Here is a 20,166-nt window from a genome sequence, read left to right as displayed (position 1 = left end):
AAGTAAAAATGCAACTGAAACTCAAAAAAAGATTTGTACTGTGTATGGAGAAGGTGCTGTAACTGACAGAATGTGTCAAAAGTGGTTTGTGAAGTTTCTTGGTACTATTGACATTTTGGCCAAATAATTCTTTGCTGTGGGGCTGTCTTACGCATTGGACGATGTTTAGCAGCACCTCTGGCCTCTACCAACTAGAAGCCAATAGCAGGATATAGCTAACATGCTCTAAACATCCAAATCAATATAGTTTATTGGTAAAAATTAAAAATGTGTCTTTTATGTTATAGAAAAAACATAAGGGACTTTTTGGGTAATCCGATATTGAGTATCTAACTATACAAAAAATTTATTCACGTAAAAGTGAAGTCATGTTCACCTTGTCTACAGTGATACATATGGTAACTTCTACAACACAGATGCCTGAGAGACAGTTATACTCACGCCATAGATATTTATAGAGAATCCACTGAGAACAAGCCATACATTAGATACTACGGTCCATGTTCCTGACATCCCTATTCTTATCACTTTTATATAAGTGAATATATAAATGAATAAAACATTATATGTTTTGTTTATTTGCTAAAGGGTCTCTTTAGCAAATACAAGATTGCACCAATCAATTTGACTTTAAGATTTCCTCTTCATAATAGGGATCTTGGATATTGTTTTCTTCTAAACGATCCTTTTGCCTCATTAGCTGTAAAATTCTACTGCTAAAACCTTTTGCCTCATCCTGAAACGGCACAAATAAGGACACTGGGAACTGACTATGGTCCAAGTCCCACAGAGCAAGAGAGGAAAAGAAACAAGGAAACGTTTGGCAATGACTCTCAAGTGGCATTCAAACTTCTCGACATAACACTCATTTTCTTTGAAAAGAAAAAGTCTCATGATTTACAAAGCACACGTCAGTCGCTGGATCATCACCTATCCAATGGGAATATAAATGGTAAGCGGTAGATTATATTTCATTTGGACACTTTAACTGGCAGAAATTCTACCTTTGCTGCAGACAAGCCAAAAGACGAGAAGCGACTGCAGGCTCCATAAACACACATTTTAACCAAAAGGGGGGGGGGTGGGGAGAAGAAGAACCCAGTTTCTCAGCAGTAATGTGTCCTGATTTCAAGGAGAAAGTTTATTCCTTTACGATGTAACCGGCAAGGAGCTAGTCAAAAGACAAAAGGCATTATCCCAGATAGTCCAGTAGTCAGTTAATAACACCTTGTAAACAGGTACCTTCATGTTTAGGCCACAGAAAATGATGCACAGTGTGATGGAAAACAACAGAGCCCAGCAGATTCCCTGAGATGCTATCAGACACGAATGCAGTGTGGCCGAGAGTAATAGTACTAACGTGTCAGACACCACCAACAGTACTGTCCCTTTCAAAGCAGTGACCTTGAAAGGACAAATCTAACACTGTCAACATTTCTTAGAATCCCTGTGTTAGAAAGACCTTCCCAGCCTGCGAAAACTGTATTTGAATGTTGAGTTTACCTACATTCAATAATGCTGCATGCACTCTGCAAGGTACTTAGAAAGAGGAGCAGTCCTGGTCCCTAAGAAGCTTACAGGCCAGAGAAGGGCACAGGCGTGTGCACAGGTAACTTCATTGCACTGTCAGCCCAGCCCATGATTTCACTTATATTCTTGCATTATTTGTACAGACTCGTCTTCCTCCACTAGACAGCGAAGCACTTCCAAAAGCAGAAGCCACGTCAGTGATCGCTGCATCGCTCTCACAACGTCCCAGCGGAGTAATCTGCAGAGCGAGCGTTTAACAAATGCTGGTTTAGGGAGGAAATGTCATTACTTAATAATCACACTGCATTCAGCAAAATTCTCCATCCGCATCTCCAGGTTTGTCTGGAGATGTATCCAAGGGGATTTAGGCACTGCAGCCTGCAGACAGTCTCTCCTAAGCCATTCCTAGGTCCGCAGTAGTCTAGGCTTCAGATCTGAGGCACAACAGCAACGGCAGAAAGCCCAGCTCTCAATTTCTATCTAAATGTCACAGTCAGTAATGGCAAGGCACATAAAACATTTACACTTCTATTGATTACACGGGAGAGAAATCTGTCCTTCAATAATTGATCCGTCTACCAGCTAACCAAACTACTGTCTCACTCTGCCAGGTAATTTTAAAGCTGCCACTGGAAGTTCAGATGGCAATTGACATACTCATTCCTACTGGGTTCATTATGATGGCTACCCAACAGGAGAGCCCCTAAAGAGATGCTACTTGTTATTAACTCGGGTAATCCTGGACTGGGCATTTACCTTATTGAATTTACATAGCAAGCACCTTTATTCCTGGTAATGACAGAACACAAATACTCAGTGTAGCAACCAGATTTGGATGTGGTTGGCTGATTAGACGGCAGAGTGGGCAGAAAAGGAAACAAAGTTTCTCAACAGTCACACCTGAAAGAGAACCTGTATGTCATCTTGTTATGATGCTTTGGAAATAATAAATTAAAAAAGAGAAGTGTATTACAAGTTGTCAAAGATGGTACCGGCAACTAGTGACTGTAAGAATAACACTGAGAGCAGGTGATAACATTTAAGTAGGAAAGAAAATGAAATTGTCTCAAAGAAAGAAAGAAAGAAAGAAATGAAGGAAGGAAAGGAGGATGGGAAGGAGAATGTCCCTCAATCCAGGTTACTGTACTCGCTGGCTGGGAAGGGGCCATGCACTATGGAGCCCTTCCTAATAAGCACATTCATTCCAAGACTCCAAGAATGAGTGTATCTGGCACCAGGAAGCAATTAAGGATGGACATAACAGAGAAGAGGCAAATTCAGAAGGTCACAGCTCTGTAGACTAGAACTGTGTTGTCCAATAAGGTAGCCACTAGCCACATGTGGCTAAAGTTTAAATAAACTAAAATCAAAATCTCTAAATCGCTTTTCCAGTTGCAGTAGCCATATCTCAAGTGCTCCTAGCCATATTCAGCGAGTGGTTCCGTACTGAACAGTGAGTGCCTGCACACAATGTCCCCATCGTCGTTCTACTGGTGGACAGAACTGGACTTGCACTTGAACAGTCCTGTGTCAAGAGGTCAAATGGTTTGCTAGTAACAATTTCAAGCAGTGCATTTTCATCAAGAGCACCCTCTGGTTCAACTGTCTTAATTCACGCACAAGTAAAAGAGTCAGCTAAGTCACCTTCCTTTCACAGCATCGCTAGAATCCTGAGGTCATTTGGTCCTCAGATCGAAGCCATGTCTGATAGTAAAGCAAAGATCAACTGCAGTGCTAGGGTTCTACATATGAAAACTGCCCAGTATACATTCTTTTTTTAAAGGATGCAAAAATATACTTTTGGATTTAAAGTACACGTTTCAATTCTATTTAATAAAAGCAAACTAAGTTTCTGTCAAGAACCAGGAAAAACAAAGCCAGTAGTCCACTGGCTTTCAGACACTGGATTCTATTCAAACACTCATTCTATCATCACTTTAAATGTTTGCTTGCCCCCCTGCCACGGTGCTGCTCGGCACCTTACAGAGAGAAAGCTGGTATCTAAGTGACGGAAAAATCTGAATGTGAGCTACAATGTAATCAACACATGGAAACAACAAGACATAACCTGCAAACTTCATGCAAGCATCCGGATACTGGAAAACTTAAAATGCAAGCCTTTGAGCCCTTCTTCAAAAATGCACGATGTTGCTGTCTCTAACCATTACTGCTTGGGTGGGTGTGAGACGAAGCTGAAGATGATGCAGTACCCAGGACTGGAGAAGCCAGGCAAGCTGCTGCCCCGTCTCGTCATTATGAAAGAACAGCCCCAGAAGCAGACCCCTTTTCTGGACCCAGCACATTTTAACCTCTCTGTGATGTTCAGTGGCAGAGTTATCAGAAGTGATAAAACCTCATGGCCCCCGCCCTGTTCTGCAGCTTTGCCCTTTACATTCATACTCATTGTTTGTTTTCCTCCTTTCCACACTCTCGGCAATTCCGAGTGGAAATGGAGTAACATCTTGACCCTCTGCCCAGGGAGAGGCTGCAGTCTTTGGCCACTTTACCTAACTCACCCCTTTCAAGGAGCAACTCACCTCATTAAACAGAAATCACCTGATGTACCTAAGAAGGTGGGGAGAGGTACATTTAAACCTTGATGGCTCATGTCCCCTCCTGCTGCAGAGCACTGCAGCTATTTAAGTGAGTGTGTGAAAATTAAAGCTCTCTAGGTCAAGAAAGTAGCTTAGGTCAGAAATGCAGCGGACCTCAAAGCTCCCAAATCTGCAAAACCTCTTCCGAGTTCATGCACACGCAGCCCCGGAGTGTGTAAACACCACCATCCAACGGTGCCAGGAGGTCGAGGGCACTCCATGCAGCAGGCACCGGGAGCACAGTTTGTGAAATGTGCTGTGAGCGGCGTGGGAAAGTGGGCTGGCTCTCACCAGAGGGGAGAGCTAATGCATACCTTTCGGTCTTCTGGAATTTCCATTCTTTTGCTGTTCATCTTCCTCATTAATGGTGAATAAACCAAGGGGAATTGGCCTTGCATTGGTCTTCTTCAGTCTCTCTGGTCGGAGAGCTGTAGCTGATCCAGGCATACCGCTGCTACTCGTTTTTAATTATTATTGTATTAAATATATATGCTTATGTAATTGCAGCTCCCAGGAAGCCGCTAGTCTCTAAGCTGCCGGTTCATTTGAGCACTTGTAATAGATCCCCTATGGGTAAACAGTGTGCAGACAGCTGACAGATACTACCAGCCACTTGGCAACTGAGGCCCTGCCGTTCCCCCTCACCTAGCAGCAGCCCCCTCCCCAAGAAGCCCCCTCCCACTTACTCTCCACAGACACATGTGCAGGCTCTAGCTCTCTCTTTTTCACTCTCTCTCTCACACATACACACACGTACACACACACACCCCTTGCAGAAAAGCCCTATTAAGGACAAGCAGGTTCAGGTGACTCCGTCTACTGCCTAACCTGTTCAGTCGGATCCCAGCTTCTCCCTCCTGCTGCAGCACTTTCCCCCAATCCTCTTCCTGCTACCGCACAGCAAAATACTCAGCACACAGCACAGAGGGGAAAATATGATCCGCTGCCATTAGCAGTTGCCCTGACAACCCTGACATATCCTAATCAAGGAGAGCTGGGAGCGGCTCCATGTCCCCCTGGCTTCTGCCGAGAAGAGAAGCGGTGGCTGCCGGATGCTGCTCTGGGGAACTCACCAGCAGAGGAGTGACCGCGTGAGGCGAGGCAGCCGGTCTGCTGGGCAGCTCCCTCTTCCCCTTGGCAGCGGGAGCAGCAGGATGGGAGGAGAAACGTCGTTTTGTTTGCACAAGCAGCAGCAGACCCCCCAGGAGAGAGAAAGAGGCTCAAGGCAAGAAGGCTTTTCCTTCTTGTAGGGGCCAGATTTTCTGTGCTAACAATGTTTGCAAGTCGCTGGATGAAGGAAGGCAAGCTGGTACCCCCAGAGCCCACTTCAGACTCAGTGACACACCCCAACTTTCCCGACATTCTTACAATCCCAGAGTCCACAAACACAGGTCTGGTCACACCTGTCCTGAGGGCGAGCACGGTCATGCACCTGAGACACACCCGCCCCCCAGTGAAGGCAGAAAGGGGAAGGACTGTGCCGCTCTCAGAGATCACAAGTTAGAACACCCCTCCTATGAGGCAAGCAGGCACCAATGAGACACTACTGTTCTCCAAAGGGAGAACAAACACCCCCAGGCCCCGCTGCTTTGGGGAAGTCACTCCGGGCAGTGCTGAGCCATCCTCAACACTTGACCCAATTCAAGCCCTTTTGGGGGGGGACTGTTTTCTCCAAAGCACAGAATCATGTGATTATAGTTTTCTTCTGAAATAAAAGCTTTCTCACTTTAGAACTCTTCATTGCTAAGCTGCCTGTATGAAATTTATGCTGTGTATGAAAAGATAAATTGACAATAAAAGACATGAGAAGATTCTAACTGACAAATTCAGAAAATCATTTTTGTTGCCTTTTTTTCCTTTTGCCTTTTAATCAAATTCAAGTCTGCTTAGAAAGTCCAAAGCGATTCTTTCAAGCCCAAACCACTCTCTTACTTCAGGACTCCGGGCATGTAAAACATCCTCCCTAAGTCCTTTGCTTGAAAGAGTAACTGCGAACAACTCACTTTCCTCTTGGAACCTCGTTTCCTCTGTAATTTGGGGGTGATGCCATCATTCACCTTCTCAGATTAGGAGCGAGGGTTAAATGAGAACAGTACCAGCTGTGAGACGTACTTAGTGACAATATCAGCTCCTTTACGATAGTTTATTACACATCTGTTGCAATGAGTACATTTTCACTCTGTAATTATTTTCAAGGTGTTCCCGGGTCTGCTATCAGCTCCTTCTAGGAATACTTCTATTTTTTATCTAGTACTCATATTGCCAAGCCCCATGCTGCCCATGTACTAAATGGTTAGCAAATACATACTTAAAAGAAAAAATAATAATTCTTTCCCTCCAAAGGCTGGGCATTTCATTAAGTTAACATGCGTTTAGATCCGTGGCTTGGAGAAATGCAGGGCATTTCAGACATGGAGTTCATTCAAAGTCACGTTAATGCACGAGATAGAGATCTGCAGGGAAGTAGAATGGAGTTTTAGAGCTGGATGGTGTGAGAAAGCTTCCGAATTGGTATTATTTTACATGTAAGGAAACAGAGGCCCAAGATGTAAAATTCTTGCCCAGGTCAATGTTAGTTGGCAGCAGGTCTACAGTGAAGGTTCAGATCTCCTTCCTCCCAGTCCAGGGCTTCTCCTGAGGACAGGTACTTGGCCCACACAGTTTAGAATCCTAGAGCCCACGCTCCAGCTTCTACAGAAAAGGCAAGATGTGGAGAGGGAAGGAGAGGGAGGCTCCGTGACTCACATATTCCAGATCTTACTGTTCAAGAAATAAGCAGTGGCTACCAGTTGGTTGACGTCCTTCCATAATTCTCTGTTTGGTTAACTCAGCCTTTTTTTCTGAATTAAATGTGGTTTTTAAATTTACTATTTTTCTTTAATCAGATGAACAATAAACAGAGGCCAATATTATACACACATATATTTGTGAAATGAAACTATTTTCAAAGCCACTTGAGTTCCCTTCTCCTATTTACTTCCAGAGAATCAGGGAGAATCAGGTGAGGATTCACACTAGCAACACACACACATATGTACACCTATGTGCATATGTAGTCACAATTACATTTTGAAAGATGGACGTGGGTTCCATCTTGACACAAAAGTCACTACCATCGTACAACCCATGAGGCAGTGTGGGGTCAAGTTAAGGAATTTAATAATGGCCCATCAGCTGGGAATGTGTTCAACTTTGTTTCAGATGCTGTGCTGGGTCCATTAGATGTGTTACCTTTATCAATTACAACCAGGAAACTGAGGCTTGTAGAGGTTAAAGTCGCACAGCCGGTTAAGTCACTGAGTCAAGATCAACCCCAGGCCCTTCTTCTCGAAAGCCAAGCCGCTCCCATCCTGCAGCCTTGTAAATTCTGGCTCCAGCACCCACAAGGCGAGTCCCAGCCACAGCCGCAGCCAGTCACCGGGAAGCAAACATCCAAGATCAAACAGTCACAATAAAGGGAGGATTTTCCCCCTACCCATGAAGTATGTACTTTTCAGTTTACTTATGATACACAACTACATCAGAGATTAGTTTCATAAATGCTCAAACCCAGTCTTTAATGCTTAGAGGGGTTAACTGTTATTTAATTCCAGGAATATTGTGGCGTGACCCCTGTAGGGGCACGGGGCTTACAGTCTTCTCCCTTTTATACACTGACCCCAAACAAAAGCACGTATGCAAAGGGGGACAGTGTGGTCTTAAATTTAAACACGCCCAGAAGTAAAAGAAATAGCACTCGGAATCTTCGGCTCCTCACAGCGTTTTTGGCTCATTGCCGTACAACTGACCCTGCATGTCACCTGCAGATACAGAACCTGAATTCAGTCCCCGTGGGAACTGGTGTGCAGATTTCCAAGAGTCAATTGGGTTTTGGGACTGTTTTGTTTACATTGTGAAAATAACACATAATGTATTAATAGAGACGTTGCACAAACTTGTGAGAAATGAGGCACTGTCTAGTGCAGAAGGACAGATGTTACAACTTAGATCGGCTTTATGCAGAGAAAAGAATGTTTGCAGTGTAATCACAAAATGTACCCGCAGTCATAGGGGAAGATGACAGTCCTTTTCACCAGTATAAATGAAACGGGCAACAGGCCCTTGAACAGTGGCTGTTCCCACCCCGCCCTGTCACCCCCGGCCCCAGCCGCAGTCCCTCAGCACACGATGAATTCACGTCTGCCTGTCTACCCGGCTGCCGGCTCCTCTGGCCCAGCTCCAACCCCTTGAGGTGGATGAACACGGAACAGGGTCACACTTGCTGATTGGCCGGGGAAGCCAGCTCATGACGGGGCCTCAGTGGCAGCTGTTACAGAAGTGACTAAACACATGTGCACACATGCACCTTACAGAAGTGTTACAGAAGTGACTAAACACATGTGCACACATGCACCTTACAGAAGTGTTACAGAAGTGACTAAACACATGTGCACACGTGCACCTGCAGGCTTCTGTCCAGTTTACGCTTCCTAAGCTTTTAAGTTGTGACGACAAAATTGGAAAATAGCATAGCCCATGAGTGAATCCAAGAATATCCTCTTGCACGGAGAAATCTGCTTACCCCGTGAGAAGCATGGCTAGATTTTCCCTTCCAAAAGCCTAGTGAGCTTTACAAAAACATTACTAAATGAGAAAGAGCCGATTTGTACTAACTGAGGACTATAGTTGGAAATAGAAATTATTTCCGCTGTACTGAATGGCCAGGCACTGTAAATTACAGTTCCAGATGCACATAAGTTAATTACTTGTCAGGGGGGCCCAGAAAAGCCAGAATGCTTTTCCACATTTCTGCATTAGAGATGATTAAGTCTTCAAAATGACTGGACTCCAGCAATCTTTTAAATATTTAATGTACCTCCCTGAGATAAGCTGCCATTTACTTCTAGCAGGAGTTTTCGAAATCCACATTTTAATGCAACTTAATAAAAAAAAATCCTAATACGGTTTGAAAATGACAAAGCCAGGGCAGGCTGACGAGGAATCAAACAACCCTCGGAGAACAAAAAGGGTCCCAGCTGGCTGGCTGGCATCCCCATTCTTGAAGTTGAAGGGTGTCCCAGAATGGTGCCACTTCCCAATGGCTTCTGTGTCAATAAAAGCACCATGTTCTGCCATCTTAAAGTATTTATGCGGAGCCTCCAATGGGCTGCTGGACAAAGAAATACCGCACAAAGGAAGACTGACCCTTTGAAAGGAAAATAAACAGGCAGGTTTGCTTTGATCTTCATTTTACCACCTTATGTTGACAGGCATATAAGAAAAACGGTAAATACTACTGTAGTAGTGACGTGCCGTCAACGAAGAAGCGCCAGGTCCCTGCCGCGCCTTTTACAACACCGCTGTAAATCTTTGCTGTGTGGCGTGCCCCTGGCGGTGCAGGCGGAGTCCACTTTCCCGTGTCTGCTCCACCACGAACATATTTTAAACCCTGGGGATGAATTTATCCACATGCAAGGTGTGGATACTAACCAAGGCTTCTTTAAAACTCTTTCCTAAACGTTTGGTGTCAGTAGCTAAGTTGCAAATATTTAAACACACCACATTAAACTTTAGCCCAGTAACATACACTGGAATGCGTGTAGGCACTCCCGTTCATTATTCTCACTGATAGTACTGGATTAACACAAGTAACACGAACTTCTGAACTGACGAAGATTGTTATGTGTCTCCTGAGTCCTCTCCTCTAATAGTAACACTCTTATTAGGTAATAAATCCAATTGTATATATTCAAAATGAGGCAAAAGAAAAAAAAACCAACTGCTGAGTTCAACAGAATAATCAGACAGCTATCCAGGACTGTGTTTCTAAAAGTTACCTAATTGATCTTTGGTCTGTGAGCAGTTACGTGTTTAATTGTATTTTTGAGCCACACTATGAGAAAGACAAAAACAAAAACAAACAAACAAACCCTAAGAAACAAAGGTTCCTTGTTTTGCTTTAGGAGTCATACAATCATGCTGAGGATGCAAAATGAGTTGCTTTGGGGATGACACCGGGGGTTGGGGGAGCAGGCAGCAGCCAAATCATACACTGCTCTCCCACTACGCAAAGCGAGGGGAGCCCTTCAGAGGTGTGGGTGACTACATGTACGATCCAGTCTGGCAGCTGGCAGAGGATGGGTTGGAAGGGAGAAGGAGTGAGACTTGAGAAAGAAAAGCCGGTTACATAACTGCTTTGTCCAGGTGGCCAAGGGGATGACTGATGGTGAAGGCCTGAGGACAAGAATCACTCACATTTGTTTTTAACAGGCTCCCCTGGCAGCGTGGAAGCCTGATGTCAGGGGTGATCATGGACTCCAAATTCCCGCAACAGCCCAGGTAAAAGCCGGAGAAATGGGTGATGGAAAGGACAGGTGGTTAACATCCTCATTATGGACTCAGAGGAGAACAAGGGCCTTGTGTCTGTAGATTAAACAGAGCTGCAAGATGGCCAGCATCAGGTCCAAATGATCTCAACAGATAAAAATAATGGCCTGTAGCTAAAAAGCTTAACTTAGTGGAGATACATACGGACACCTCTTCTTATGTTGAAAAAGTACAACTGCACAGGCACAACCCGAAGATGCACCCAACCTTCAGCAGACGCAGGAAGGAGGGTCCTTGGCAGGAGGCTCACTAAACTTTGTTGGTGTGACGAGGCAGGAGAAACCCGGATAGCACCATGGGCGGAATCAGCAGAGGTCCAGCACGCTGCATAAGGGGAACAGGCTCCTGTGGTTTCTGGTCCTCAGATCACCCGTCTGAGTTGGGTATTTCAGATGGATGATAAATTAGAACTCACTCAGACTGAGCAACTTAGGACGTACCAAGATTCTATCTAGGCCATAAGACAGGAAGATCATTGGAAAGAAGAGACATTTTCCTCTGGAGAAAATAAGATAAGACTCTGAAGGAAAAAAAACCAACCCTGAATCAATGGTTAATGTATGGAAGGATTTCTACTTTTCCAGCTGTTCTGGAGACAGACCCAGGACTGATCACTGGGAGTTACCAGGATGTAACAGGCTGTGCTCTCCGACCCTGAAGACGGCTGTGCACACACACATGCATCTGGGACGGTGTGTCGGATTAATGCCTTGCATACGGGTTGGATTTTTAGATCTCTAGTCTCTTCCAGTCCTGTGATTCCATGACCTGATGAAAATGGAAACTCGAGCTATAGATCCAGGACAAAACAGTCAGGCAGAGAGAAAAAAGGCCCCAGAGAGATTCAGAGGGCCCTTCCCCCCTGCTGTCACGGTCCCTCTGCACTTTCTCAGGCCTCACAGGGCTTCAGCTGAAGGCAGCCCTGTTGTATTTTACTCATTCGACTGATGCCCCCCCCAGAGGTTTCAGACTTGAAGCTGAAGAACAAACAACGGCAGCCTCACTGGCTGTTCTGTTAGAAGGGAGCTGCACTCTGATTCCTGCACCGTAATGGAAACCAACTATTTGAAAAACTCTTGGGAAGGTGAGAAAAAGATGAATGAGCTACAGGCTTTCCCTCAATGACACCACTTTTTTATGGGTGGATCACTATGTCTCCGTTCGTCGAGAGATGACATCGAAAGGTTTGTGAGTGAAAAGCAACACTAAGAATAGTAAACCAACTCACTTTGTTGCCTTGTGGGCATGTGAGGGAAAGTGATGGCCCAGAGTCTCTGGGCCACTAAAGGACTGGACAGGTGAAGAACACTGTGGTTTAGAATGCGCCGAGACTTTTCCCAGGCCTGTCCTTTGACACTTTGCTGTTCTTCCCAATTTTTTTTCTCCTAAAACTCCCCGAAATTAAACTGACATCAATAAAATTTTTTTTCAGTTTAGAAAGGTTTCATATCCTCTGGTTCTACTTAAAATTAGATTAAATTAACATTTTATCTGTTAAAACATAATTAAAATGTTTTTTCATAATTCTGGGGGTGAACCCTTGATTTTCTTTCTGAGGGTCAATGTTTTACTCAAGGTTTTCCAACAGGTTTTTTTTTTTGGGGGGGGCTCTGTTTCTCTGGAGAAAAATATAGCACACACATTATATATATATGCGTGTCATATATACAATATATGTGTGTATACACACACACACACACATACACACACAGAGGAAGAGATTTATATTAAGGAATAATGGTTGTTGCAACCTGTTAGGTGAGTCCCAAACTTGAAGGGAAGGTCAGCAGGCTGAACACTCACTCCTTTTACAAGAAACCTCAGTGTTTGCTCTGAAGGCCAAGGGGCGTCTCCTTCACTTAAAGTCAACCAACCGCCTGGAAATGTTAATCTCATCTGCAAAATACCTTCCCAGCAACATCCAGACTAGTGTCCGACTGAAAAACCGACACTGTGGCCTAGCCGAGCTGACATAAAATTAACCATTGCAGCAGGTGGTTCCAGAGAGGTGAAGACGCCCCATTCCCACGCCGAAATCAGCACGCTGCCAATAAAAGCACGCCACTAAAAACCTGAGGTCTACGTGTCAGTGATCACATTCTGCCCCAGACACGGTTCACTCAAATCACAGCCCAATACGGCAATGCTCTGTTAAAATACTGTTCACAAACTGAGTTCAGGACATGGCAGAATGGGCCCAGTAAACCTCCCTTTGTTTTCACTAATGATCTCTAACTGAGAGTCCAATACAGGTCAGCTTCAAAGCATTATCGAATAAACCCTTTTTACCATGATAAAAACCAGGCAGTCCAGTTGCCTCAACATTAAGTGATTTAGAAAGCACAGATATGAGAATGTAAAAAAATAATAAAGCCCTTCCTTGTTGTCACGGAGCAATCGAACTCAATTAGAAGAAACTGAAGTATGTAAATACGTGGATGGCAGTGGGTGTGGAATAGGACACGTTTTTCACGAGAATATAAAGTGTGTATTAATGTGTGAGGTACACAACTTCATATACTTGGTAGTTGACTTGTCAACTAAAGCCAACGCTGACAAAAAGAAATTACATACAATTCTCCGCCGACATAGTTCCGAAATCGACCTAGAGGAGAGACGTGCCTGGCAGAAATGCCAGATTGTATCCTCCCAGTGAGGCAGTTTGAGGCTTGGTGACTTTCATTCAGTTAAGGGCCAGACTGAAAGGATTAGTGTATTCACTGTAATTGTCAGCAACCAGCCAGAACATCCACAGCCACAAAATTACACAGAAAAGAGACAAATATACTTAGGATTAAATAATAAGCCCAGAAGCTTTTGAAATGTGCAACTGCTAAGAAAAAAATTCCTAATGCATCAATTATTGCTTTTAAAAAAATAGGAAGCATTAACTTCCAAGAACTGGATATCCACTCTGTGTTTGATAAAGACATCTTGTTTTAGTCCTACCTGACCTCAGGCCACTGAGACTTTAGGGGGCGCTATACAGAAAGAAATAACATCTCAGAAGGATGAGGAGGTTGATAAGCATACCCAGGGCACCCAAATGTCATCTCTAAAACCCTTTCACCTTTCACATTCAAGTTTTAAACTTCTGCCTTAAAACTCATGTGAACTTCTGACAAGCAACAGAGTAAGTATTATCACAAGGGAGCATTCTTGCAAACTTTCTAAACCACCACACAAAATGGACCATTTTATACTTCCACTGTTAAAGGCACTAAAATCTCTGATGTTTTATTTTTTAAAATGGTCCAGACACATGCAATATTTCAGTGAAGATACCAAAATCATAATAAAAATCTCTCCCTCCCTTCCTCCCTCTCAATTGTTTTTCTGGAGATAAAAAAATCTAGTGTTAGCATCGATAGTTAGCTAATTATTAATAAGAAAGGAAGCAAAGGGGATTAGACATTGAATTTAATAAACTGGGCAGCATAACTCTGCTTGCCTAGCCAGGATGCTATGCCATTTACAGACTCATTCACACACTCCGGGGGACTGCCATTGAGACTTAATCCTAGAAGCACAGGAAATCTCCCCAGAAGCACTGTCTGCCCTTTGGTACTGGATTATTGGGGGGGTGCAGGAGGAGGTGCTTGACCATTGAGGCCTGTCAGTCTAACTAGGGGTGGAGCTACTGCCCACAAAAGTTTAGGAAGTGGATTGGTTATTTTGAAAAAGCACCTGGTCCATCCAAACCCAAGCTAATATAATCCCAGGGAAACAAAGCGGCTCTCCCTCTCTTTCCCACCCTGCTCAATGCCCGCCCCCCCCCCCCCCCACCGTGTGTTTGCACATTCTTTCTCCATAGCCACGTAGCCTTAGCAGCCACATGGACTCCTCCACCAGAGCAGCCAGGAACAGGCTAAGCTACCAAGATAGGGGCTGAGACAGTTTATCAGCCACCTGTGGACTCCAAAAGACCAAGCGTTGCTATGAAGCAGAGACTCTGGACACTGGCCCTTGTTCTGGCCTTTCTGATGATGTGGTTGGACTTTTTCCATGGTGGACGGACAGAGATGGGACACAAGGGCATCTTTCCACCTAAACATACCTTACCACAAGACCACACCTCCCATATGGGTCTGAGAAGTGCTTTTCTTCCAATCCCATGAAAGAGCCTGATTTCCACCAGCAACAACCACCAGTACTGCCTGGTTCCTGTACGCACATGGGCACAAAGAAAGAGGCTTGTCCTGAAACCCCTAAGAAAAGCAGCACCCATGTCCCTTTAGAGTCCAGATACAGGCTTTGTCTAGCTCACTGGAAAAAGACATTGTCCTTGTCCTCTGTTTACCAACAAAAAGAGGGAGGTTTATATAACCAAAAGATGTGTATTTTAAATAAATTGCAAATTGTTCCATGAACATGTTTCCTGATAGGTTCATCTATGACAGAAAACAACAATGTAATTTGTAAAGCAAAAAGTCGTTGAACACTTCCCAATGCATGTCCGAACTCCACCCACCTGGGCTTATTCTGGTGTTAAATGTATTCATATAGCCCTGGCTGCTGTGGCTCAGTGGATCGAGCACTGGCCTTTAAACCAAAAGGTCGCCAGTTCTATTCCCAGTCAGGGCACATGCCTGGGTTGCAGGCCAGGTCCCCAGTTGGGGGTGTGCAAGAGGTAACTGACTGATGTGTTTCTTGCACATCGATATTTTTCTCTTTCTCCCTCCCTTCCCCTCTCTCTAAATAAATAAATAAAATCTCTTTAAAAATGTATTCATATGTAATGCTATCTTAATCTTAATAATTATTTTTACTGAAAAGTGGTATAAATTTTATTATTTTAAGGGAAGCCGGAGGCCTACGTGTGAACCAGTCACCAGATTTGGAATAGCCTTCTGCTCCCCGCTCTGGACTCTCTCACAGGAGCCTCGCGGAACCTCCGATGCTTTCACAGTGACAGGTGGCTCTAATCACGGACACGGTTTGGAGTTGTGCTGCACATTTCTAAGTTGGACCAGTTTTTTCTCCATGATTTCTTCGGTGAGTAGCAGGCCAGTGTCGGACCTGATCAGTGATAAAAATGGAAGGACACTCTCAAAGTTTGACCACTTTAGGTACAGCTGGGCCACCGGCGACAGAATCTGAAAGGTCAAACTAGTGCTCTTCCCTGTGAGGTTTCACTGGACCGTCAGACTACAGGGCCTTCTCATTCAAAGGCACAGGCCCTCTCACAGGTCTCCTAGGCCCCCAACCTCCCCATAATGCTCAATGATTTCATTGCTTTTTTCCTAGTGAAGAGCCATCTCCCCTTCTATATTAGTTCCTGACACTGGGTCTTCTGCAAAGTCACTTACAAAGCATACGGACAAATTGATACAGGGTGCAGCCAGGGGGGCCCCCAAAAAAAGATTTAGAAAGGTGTCCAGAATTCAAAGTGTATAGAAATATTGGAGAGACATATAAGATGTCCTCACCCCCCCCCCCCCCAGGGGGAAGGGATGAATGGAGCCAGGCCATTGAGAGCTATTTTGCATAGCAACAGTTTTGGAGCTAACCTCTGGAGGAATGGTTATTTAACATATCTATAACCTTTAACTGGTTTCATAGATATGTTAAATAGCAGTGGCCAAGTTTGGGGCCAGGAAGAAGGAGGCAGAAGGGAGAAGGTAGTAGCTGGGACTCAAGATGGGATCTATGAGCTGTTCTCCTGAGTGAGGAGGGCTTGGACTCAGGATGTAACTAAGAGCTGCGCCCCTGAGTGAGAAGGCCTGGGAGGAGAGCCACGCGGTTTCAGCAGAGTGAGGACCCCCCTGTTGGTGAGGTGAAAGAGGGAGCCACGTGGTTTTGGCGGAGTGTGGACCCCCTCTTTCCCAGGTGAAAGGGAAAAACCACGCAGCTTTGGCCAGAATGGAGATCCCTGCAGCCAGGTGAAGAAGAAAGCCACATGCTTTTGGTGGAGTGCGGACCCCTGCAACTTTGGTAGAAGAGGCCCACGCGGCTTTGGCGTGCCCCCTTTGGCCACGTGGCCTGAAAAGCAACAGAGATTTTGACTGGAACTGGATACAAAGGACTCTTGCCAGTGGACCATGAGAGGGTACCACAGTACTTTGGATTAACTCGAGATCCTGCCTGCACAGTGACACAGCTGACGGTGCCAGCGGCCTGCAACACAGACGTGTGCTCTTTTCCTGATTTACGGTACCCAGAGTTGGGACAGTGGGAGAAGGGAGCGCTGTGTGGGTGTAGGTGTATAACCTAAAGGACTTTGATATTTTAGTGGTGGCATTAGGCCTGAGTAGCATTAAATAAACATTTTGTTTCCTTTTCACAAATCTCTGGCATTAAGAGATGTGTTTCCAATTGGCGGCGGACAGAAGGGCCCAGTAGATTTTAGTATTTTGGTTTTTGGGAGGGGCCCCTGTGGTATAGCAGTTTTGGGCATCCCTAGGTGGGCCAAATATTGTATTGCCCCTCCCTCGGACCTCCTCCTCTTGTTCGGTAACAGTTTTTGGCGACCCAGATGGGACGATAATTGTCCGTGGCAGACCGACCCCCTCAAGTGCGAGAGAGTGAGGCTTTGGAATTTTCCCAGTGTCTGAGGATTTCTCTGCACTCTTGAGGGCATCGGCCGCCTAATCACGCCTGGAAAGGTGAAAAGGAAACAAAGAGGGAAGGGAGCAGAGACGTGAAAGTGTTCGGGGTTGAAAAACTTGGTTTCTGACTGCTCTTTTGCAATAATGGAGCTGGAATTGTGGGCGATAGCAGGGGAAATACCCGGTCTTTACGCCACCTGTATTCTTTTTGCTCTGAACCTTTGTTTTCTTTGTTGGAACTGTGTGAGTAGCTCTACAGGGAAGCATGTAATGGTCCAGAAGGAGAAAGGGGTCTTAGAACCCCTCCCTGATAGTAGATCACAGGAGGAGAGAGATGATGAGGAAAGAAACCTCATCAATGTCCTGAACCCAGGGAATGGGGGACCCCAGACAGCGGTAACTCCTGTGGTGACACTGCTTTCTGGGGAGGTGAGGCCCACTGTGGCTTCTCCTGCCCTGCAAGTGGGAGACGTCTCCACCACGGATTCGCAGCCTCTGCAAGAGGGCTCTGCTCACCCACTGCAGCAGGGGTTGCCAGGAGCCTCTTTGGCTCCCGAAATCAGAGCTACAGAGCCCCCACCTTCACAGGTGGAGCAGGAGAGCAGTGGAGCCTGCTCTCCACCTGCATTGGTGACTGCAGCCTCAGTGCACCACCCCCACTGGGTAGAGGGTGGCTTTGTGGTGTCCCCTTGCCCGCTGGTGGAAGGGGCCTTGGGGGCTTCCAAGGCTCCTGAAACCGGAGTCCTGGAAGCTTCCCAGGTGGGTGGAACCAGAGTCGGGGTGCTGCCATTTTGGGTAAAATGGATGAGCCACGTGAGTGCCCCACCATGGAGGACAGAGCATGTATGGGCATCGCCATCTTGGATGACACCACGTGCATGGGTGCCGCCATGTTGGATGACCCCACGTGCATGGGCGCCGCCATCTTGGAACTGGATAAGGCTTCTCTTCTGATTTATGGGCTGTATGCTGCTGCTGTGTGGGCACTGCAGCAGTCAGGTTCTCTGTGTAACTGGTTCTGATAGTAATGGCTCTGGTTTTGAAGGTCATGAACTGAGGTCCAAGAGTGACCATCTGATTTATAGGGTATTTGCAAGGTCTAAGCTTCAGAAAGGTGCAAAATGTCCCTGTAAATCTAGGGACTTTTAGTGGAAGGTACCTGTAGTGCTATGAGACTTTTAGCTGCCACATACTGAGTTTAACTAGGTGAGTCCTTCCCAATGTGGGAAAGGGACCAAGAGTAAAAGAGAGTGATAGCTAAATCTAGATGAGTAGAAATATGTATAAAGGATATGAAAGTTTTAAACCTAGAGTAAAGAAAACCTCAACTACTTATTTCCTGGTTTCATGGGAAAAGCAAATTTCTGGAATGTGGTTCTGTTTCTGATCAGAAACCTGTATCGTAAGACCTAGGAAAGGTCACCTGTAACCGGTTGGGGAGAATGCCTTTGCCACCTGGGACCCAGGAAGGGTCATTTGGGGCTGATGAGTGTTTCAGCCTGAGGCAAAGCAGCATGTCTCCGCCAAGAGACCGGGCCTGAAGGAGCATGTCTCTGTGAGGCACCAGTGGATGCATTGGTGCGAGAGAATGTCTCTACCTGTATTGTTTCGGAACACTGTGTTTCAGATTTTGCTCTGTATCTGCTCTGAAAAGGAAATTGAGGATTCCAAGAAAGGTTGAAACTTCATACTCTGTAGGAAAGTAAACAAGGAAAAGGATTTTCCATTATGATTTGTATTTTTCTCCCTACCTGATCTCTCCAGAAATTTGGCATTTTAAAGGAATGAGTGATGACAAGGTTTCTTTGCATAAAACCAATAAGACCAGTCTTTAATAGTGGTTTTGTTAACCAGGACTTTGTCTGGAATGTCACACCTGAAGGAGGCATGTATGGGTTCTGGTCGTTACCAGAAAGCCCTGAGGAACTAGGATTGACCTCTGGAGCTAGCGAAAGCCCACAAGAAAAGCCTGGTACTTTAGTTGGTTGTGCCGTTCATGCCAGTATTTCTCGGGAAGGAACGAAGGTTGCTTTCCTAAAAGTTGGCTAAAAAGGAACCTGTAGGCACAATAGAGGCTCAAGGACTTGAGTGAAACAACTGGTACCGGCAAAGCCAGATGGCAGGTGTGTGGCTCTACTTTGTGCACCCTGAGGGGCGAGCTGAGAAGTCAATCTGAAGAGTTCCCCGTGTGAGTTCCAGCAAAGTGGATTTAGGGGTCATAAGTGATCCAGGCTGCTCTTGGTGTGTTTATGCAAATGAACAGTCAAAATCAAAATCGGGACCCAAAGTAGTCCCTGTAATAACAGTGAGGGTGATCTTAAGGAGAAAAATTGTAATTCAAGGAAAATCACAATGCTCAGTATTGGACATCAGAATGGCGCAGCTAATTGTCTTGAAAGTTTGTTTTCATTTGAAAGTTGAAACCAGGTTTGTGATATTACCGAAGATGTACAATTTACAGGTGCAAAGGATCTTGCAATGGAATGTCTTCCCAAAAGACAGTCTCACAGACGCAGAGACTGGTTTGGGGATTGTTGTGTGAATTAACCTGTGTGTTCTTCTGTTTTCATAGAGTGTATGCCTATGACCTGCCTATGCCTATGAGTGATTGGTTGCAATATAGGCCTCACTTAAGGAGCCCATCTTCGTCATCGCCCCCCTGAGACTCAACGGTTTGGCTGAACTAAGTAGTTGGGTTGGTGAAGGGCTGGGGCAGTCTGTGGGCTTCACTTGAAACTGATTTTCCCTTTTCTGTCTTGATGGCTTGGACAGAAAGGGCTCAGATATCTGAAAGGAGGGAAATCTTAATGTATTCCCCTCAGCCTGAGTGAAGTATAGTGGAGCACAAGAGTTTTTAGATAGGTGTAACATGCCTTGTACACCTTCCACCAGATAAGCCATTCTTTACTGGAGTGTCTGCCTTTGTCACTTAATGGTTATGATTTAATTGTGCTTCCAATTTCTTGCCTAATCTGTCACCTCCAGAATATGACCTGACCAGAATGCCAACAGTCCAGTAATGCCAGCCTTTGGACACCAAGCTTGCAACTTCCAGGTGACAGCCAACTGACCAGGACCCTGTAAGGTCTTTCCCCTTACAGGAAGGACTCCCTCTGTGCTGCCCCCCC

General features: G+C 45.3%; 1 protein-coding gene across 3 annotated transcripts in view; it reads right to left on the bottom strand.

The window, feature by feature from the left end:
- The window catches only part of MAP7 (microtubule associated protein 7), a 164,639-nt gene that overhangs the window by 128,216 nt on the left and 16,257 nt on the right, over nucleotides 1–20,166 (bottom strand). The window contains exon 1 of one of the 3 annotated variants that reach the window (XM_053664824.1): nucleotides 4,439–4,701. The exons of 1 other annotated variant lie outside the window; for it this stretch is intronic. In XM_053664824.1, the coding sequence (XP_053520799.1) occupies nucleotides 4,439–4,571 (133 nt within the window). In that variant the 5' untranslated portion in view covers nucleotides 4,572–4,701. Of the gene's footprint in view, nucleotides 1–4,438; nucleotides 4,702–20,166 lie in introns of those variants that run through there. One more of the 3 variants, XM_053664822.1, reaches the window with a different exon arrangement.

This window comes from Artibeus jamaicensis, unplaced genomic scaffold, assembly GCF_021234435.1.
Source record: "Artibeus jamaicensis isolate MK-2021 breed Jamaican fruit bat unplaced genomic scaffold, CSHL_Jam_final contig_387, whole genome shotgun sequence".
NCBI classification, from domain to species: domain Eukaryota; kingdom Metazoa; phylum Chordata; class Mammalia; order Chiroptera; family Phyllostomidae; genus Artibeus; species Artibeus jamaicensis.
This window is presented reverse-complemented; position numbering and strand designations above follow the sequence as displayed.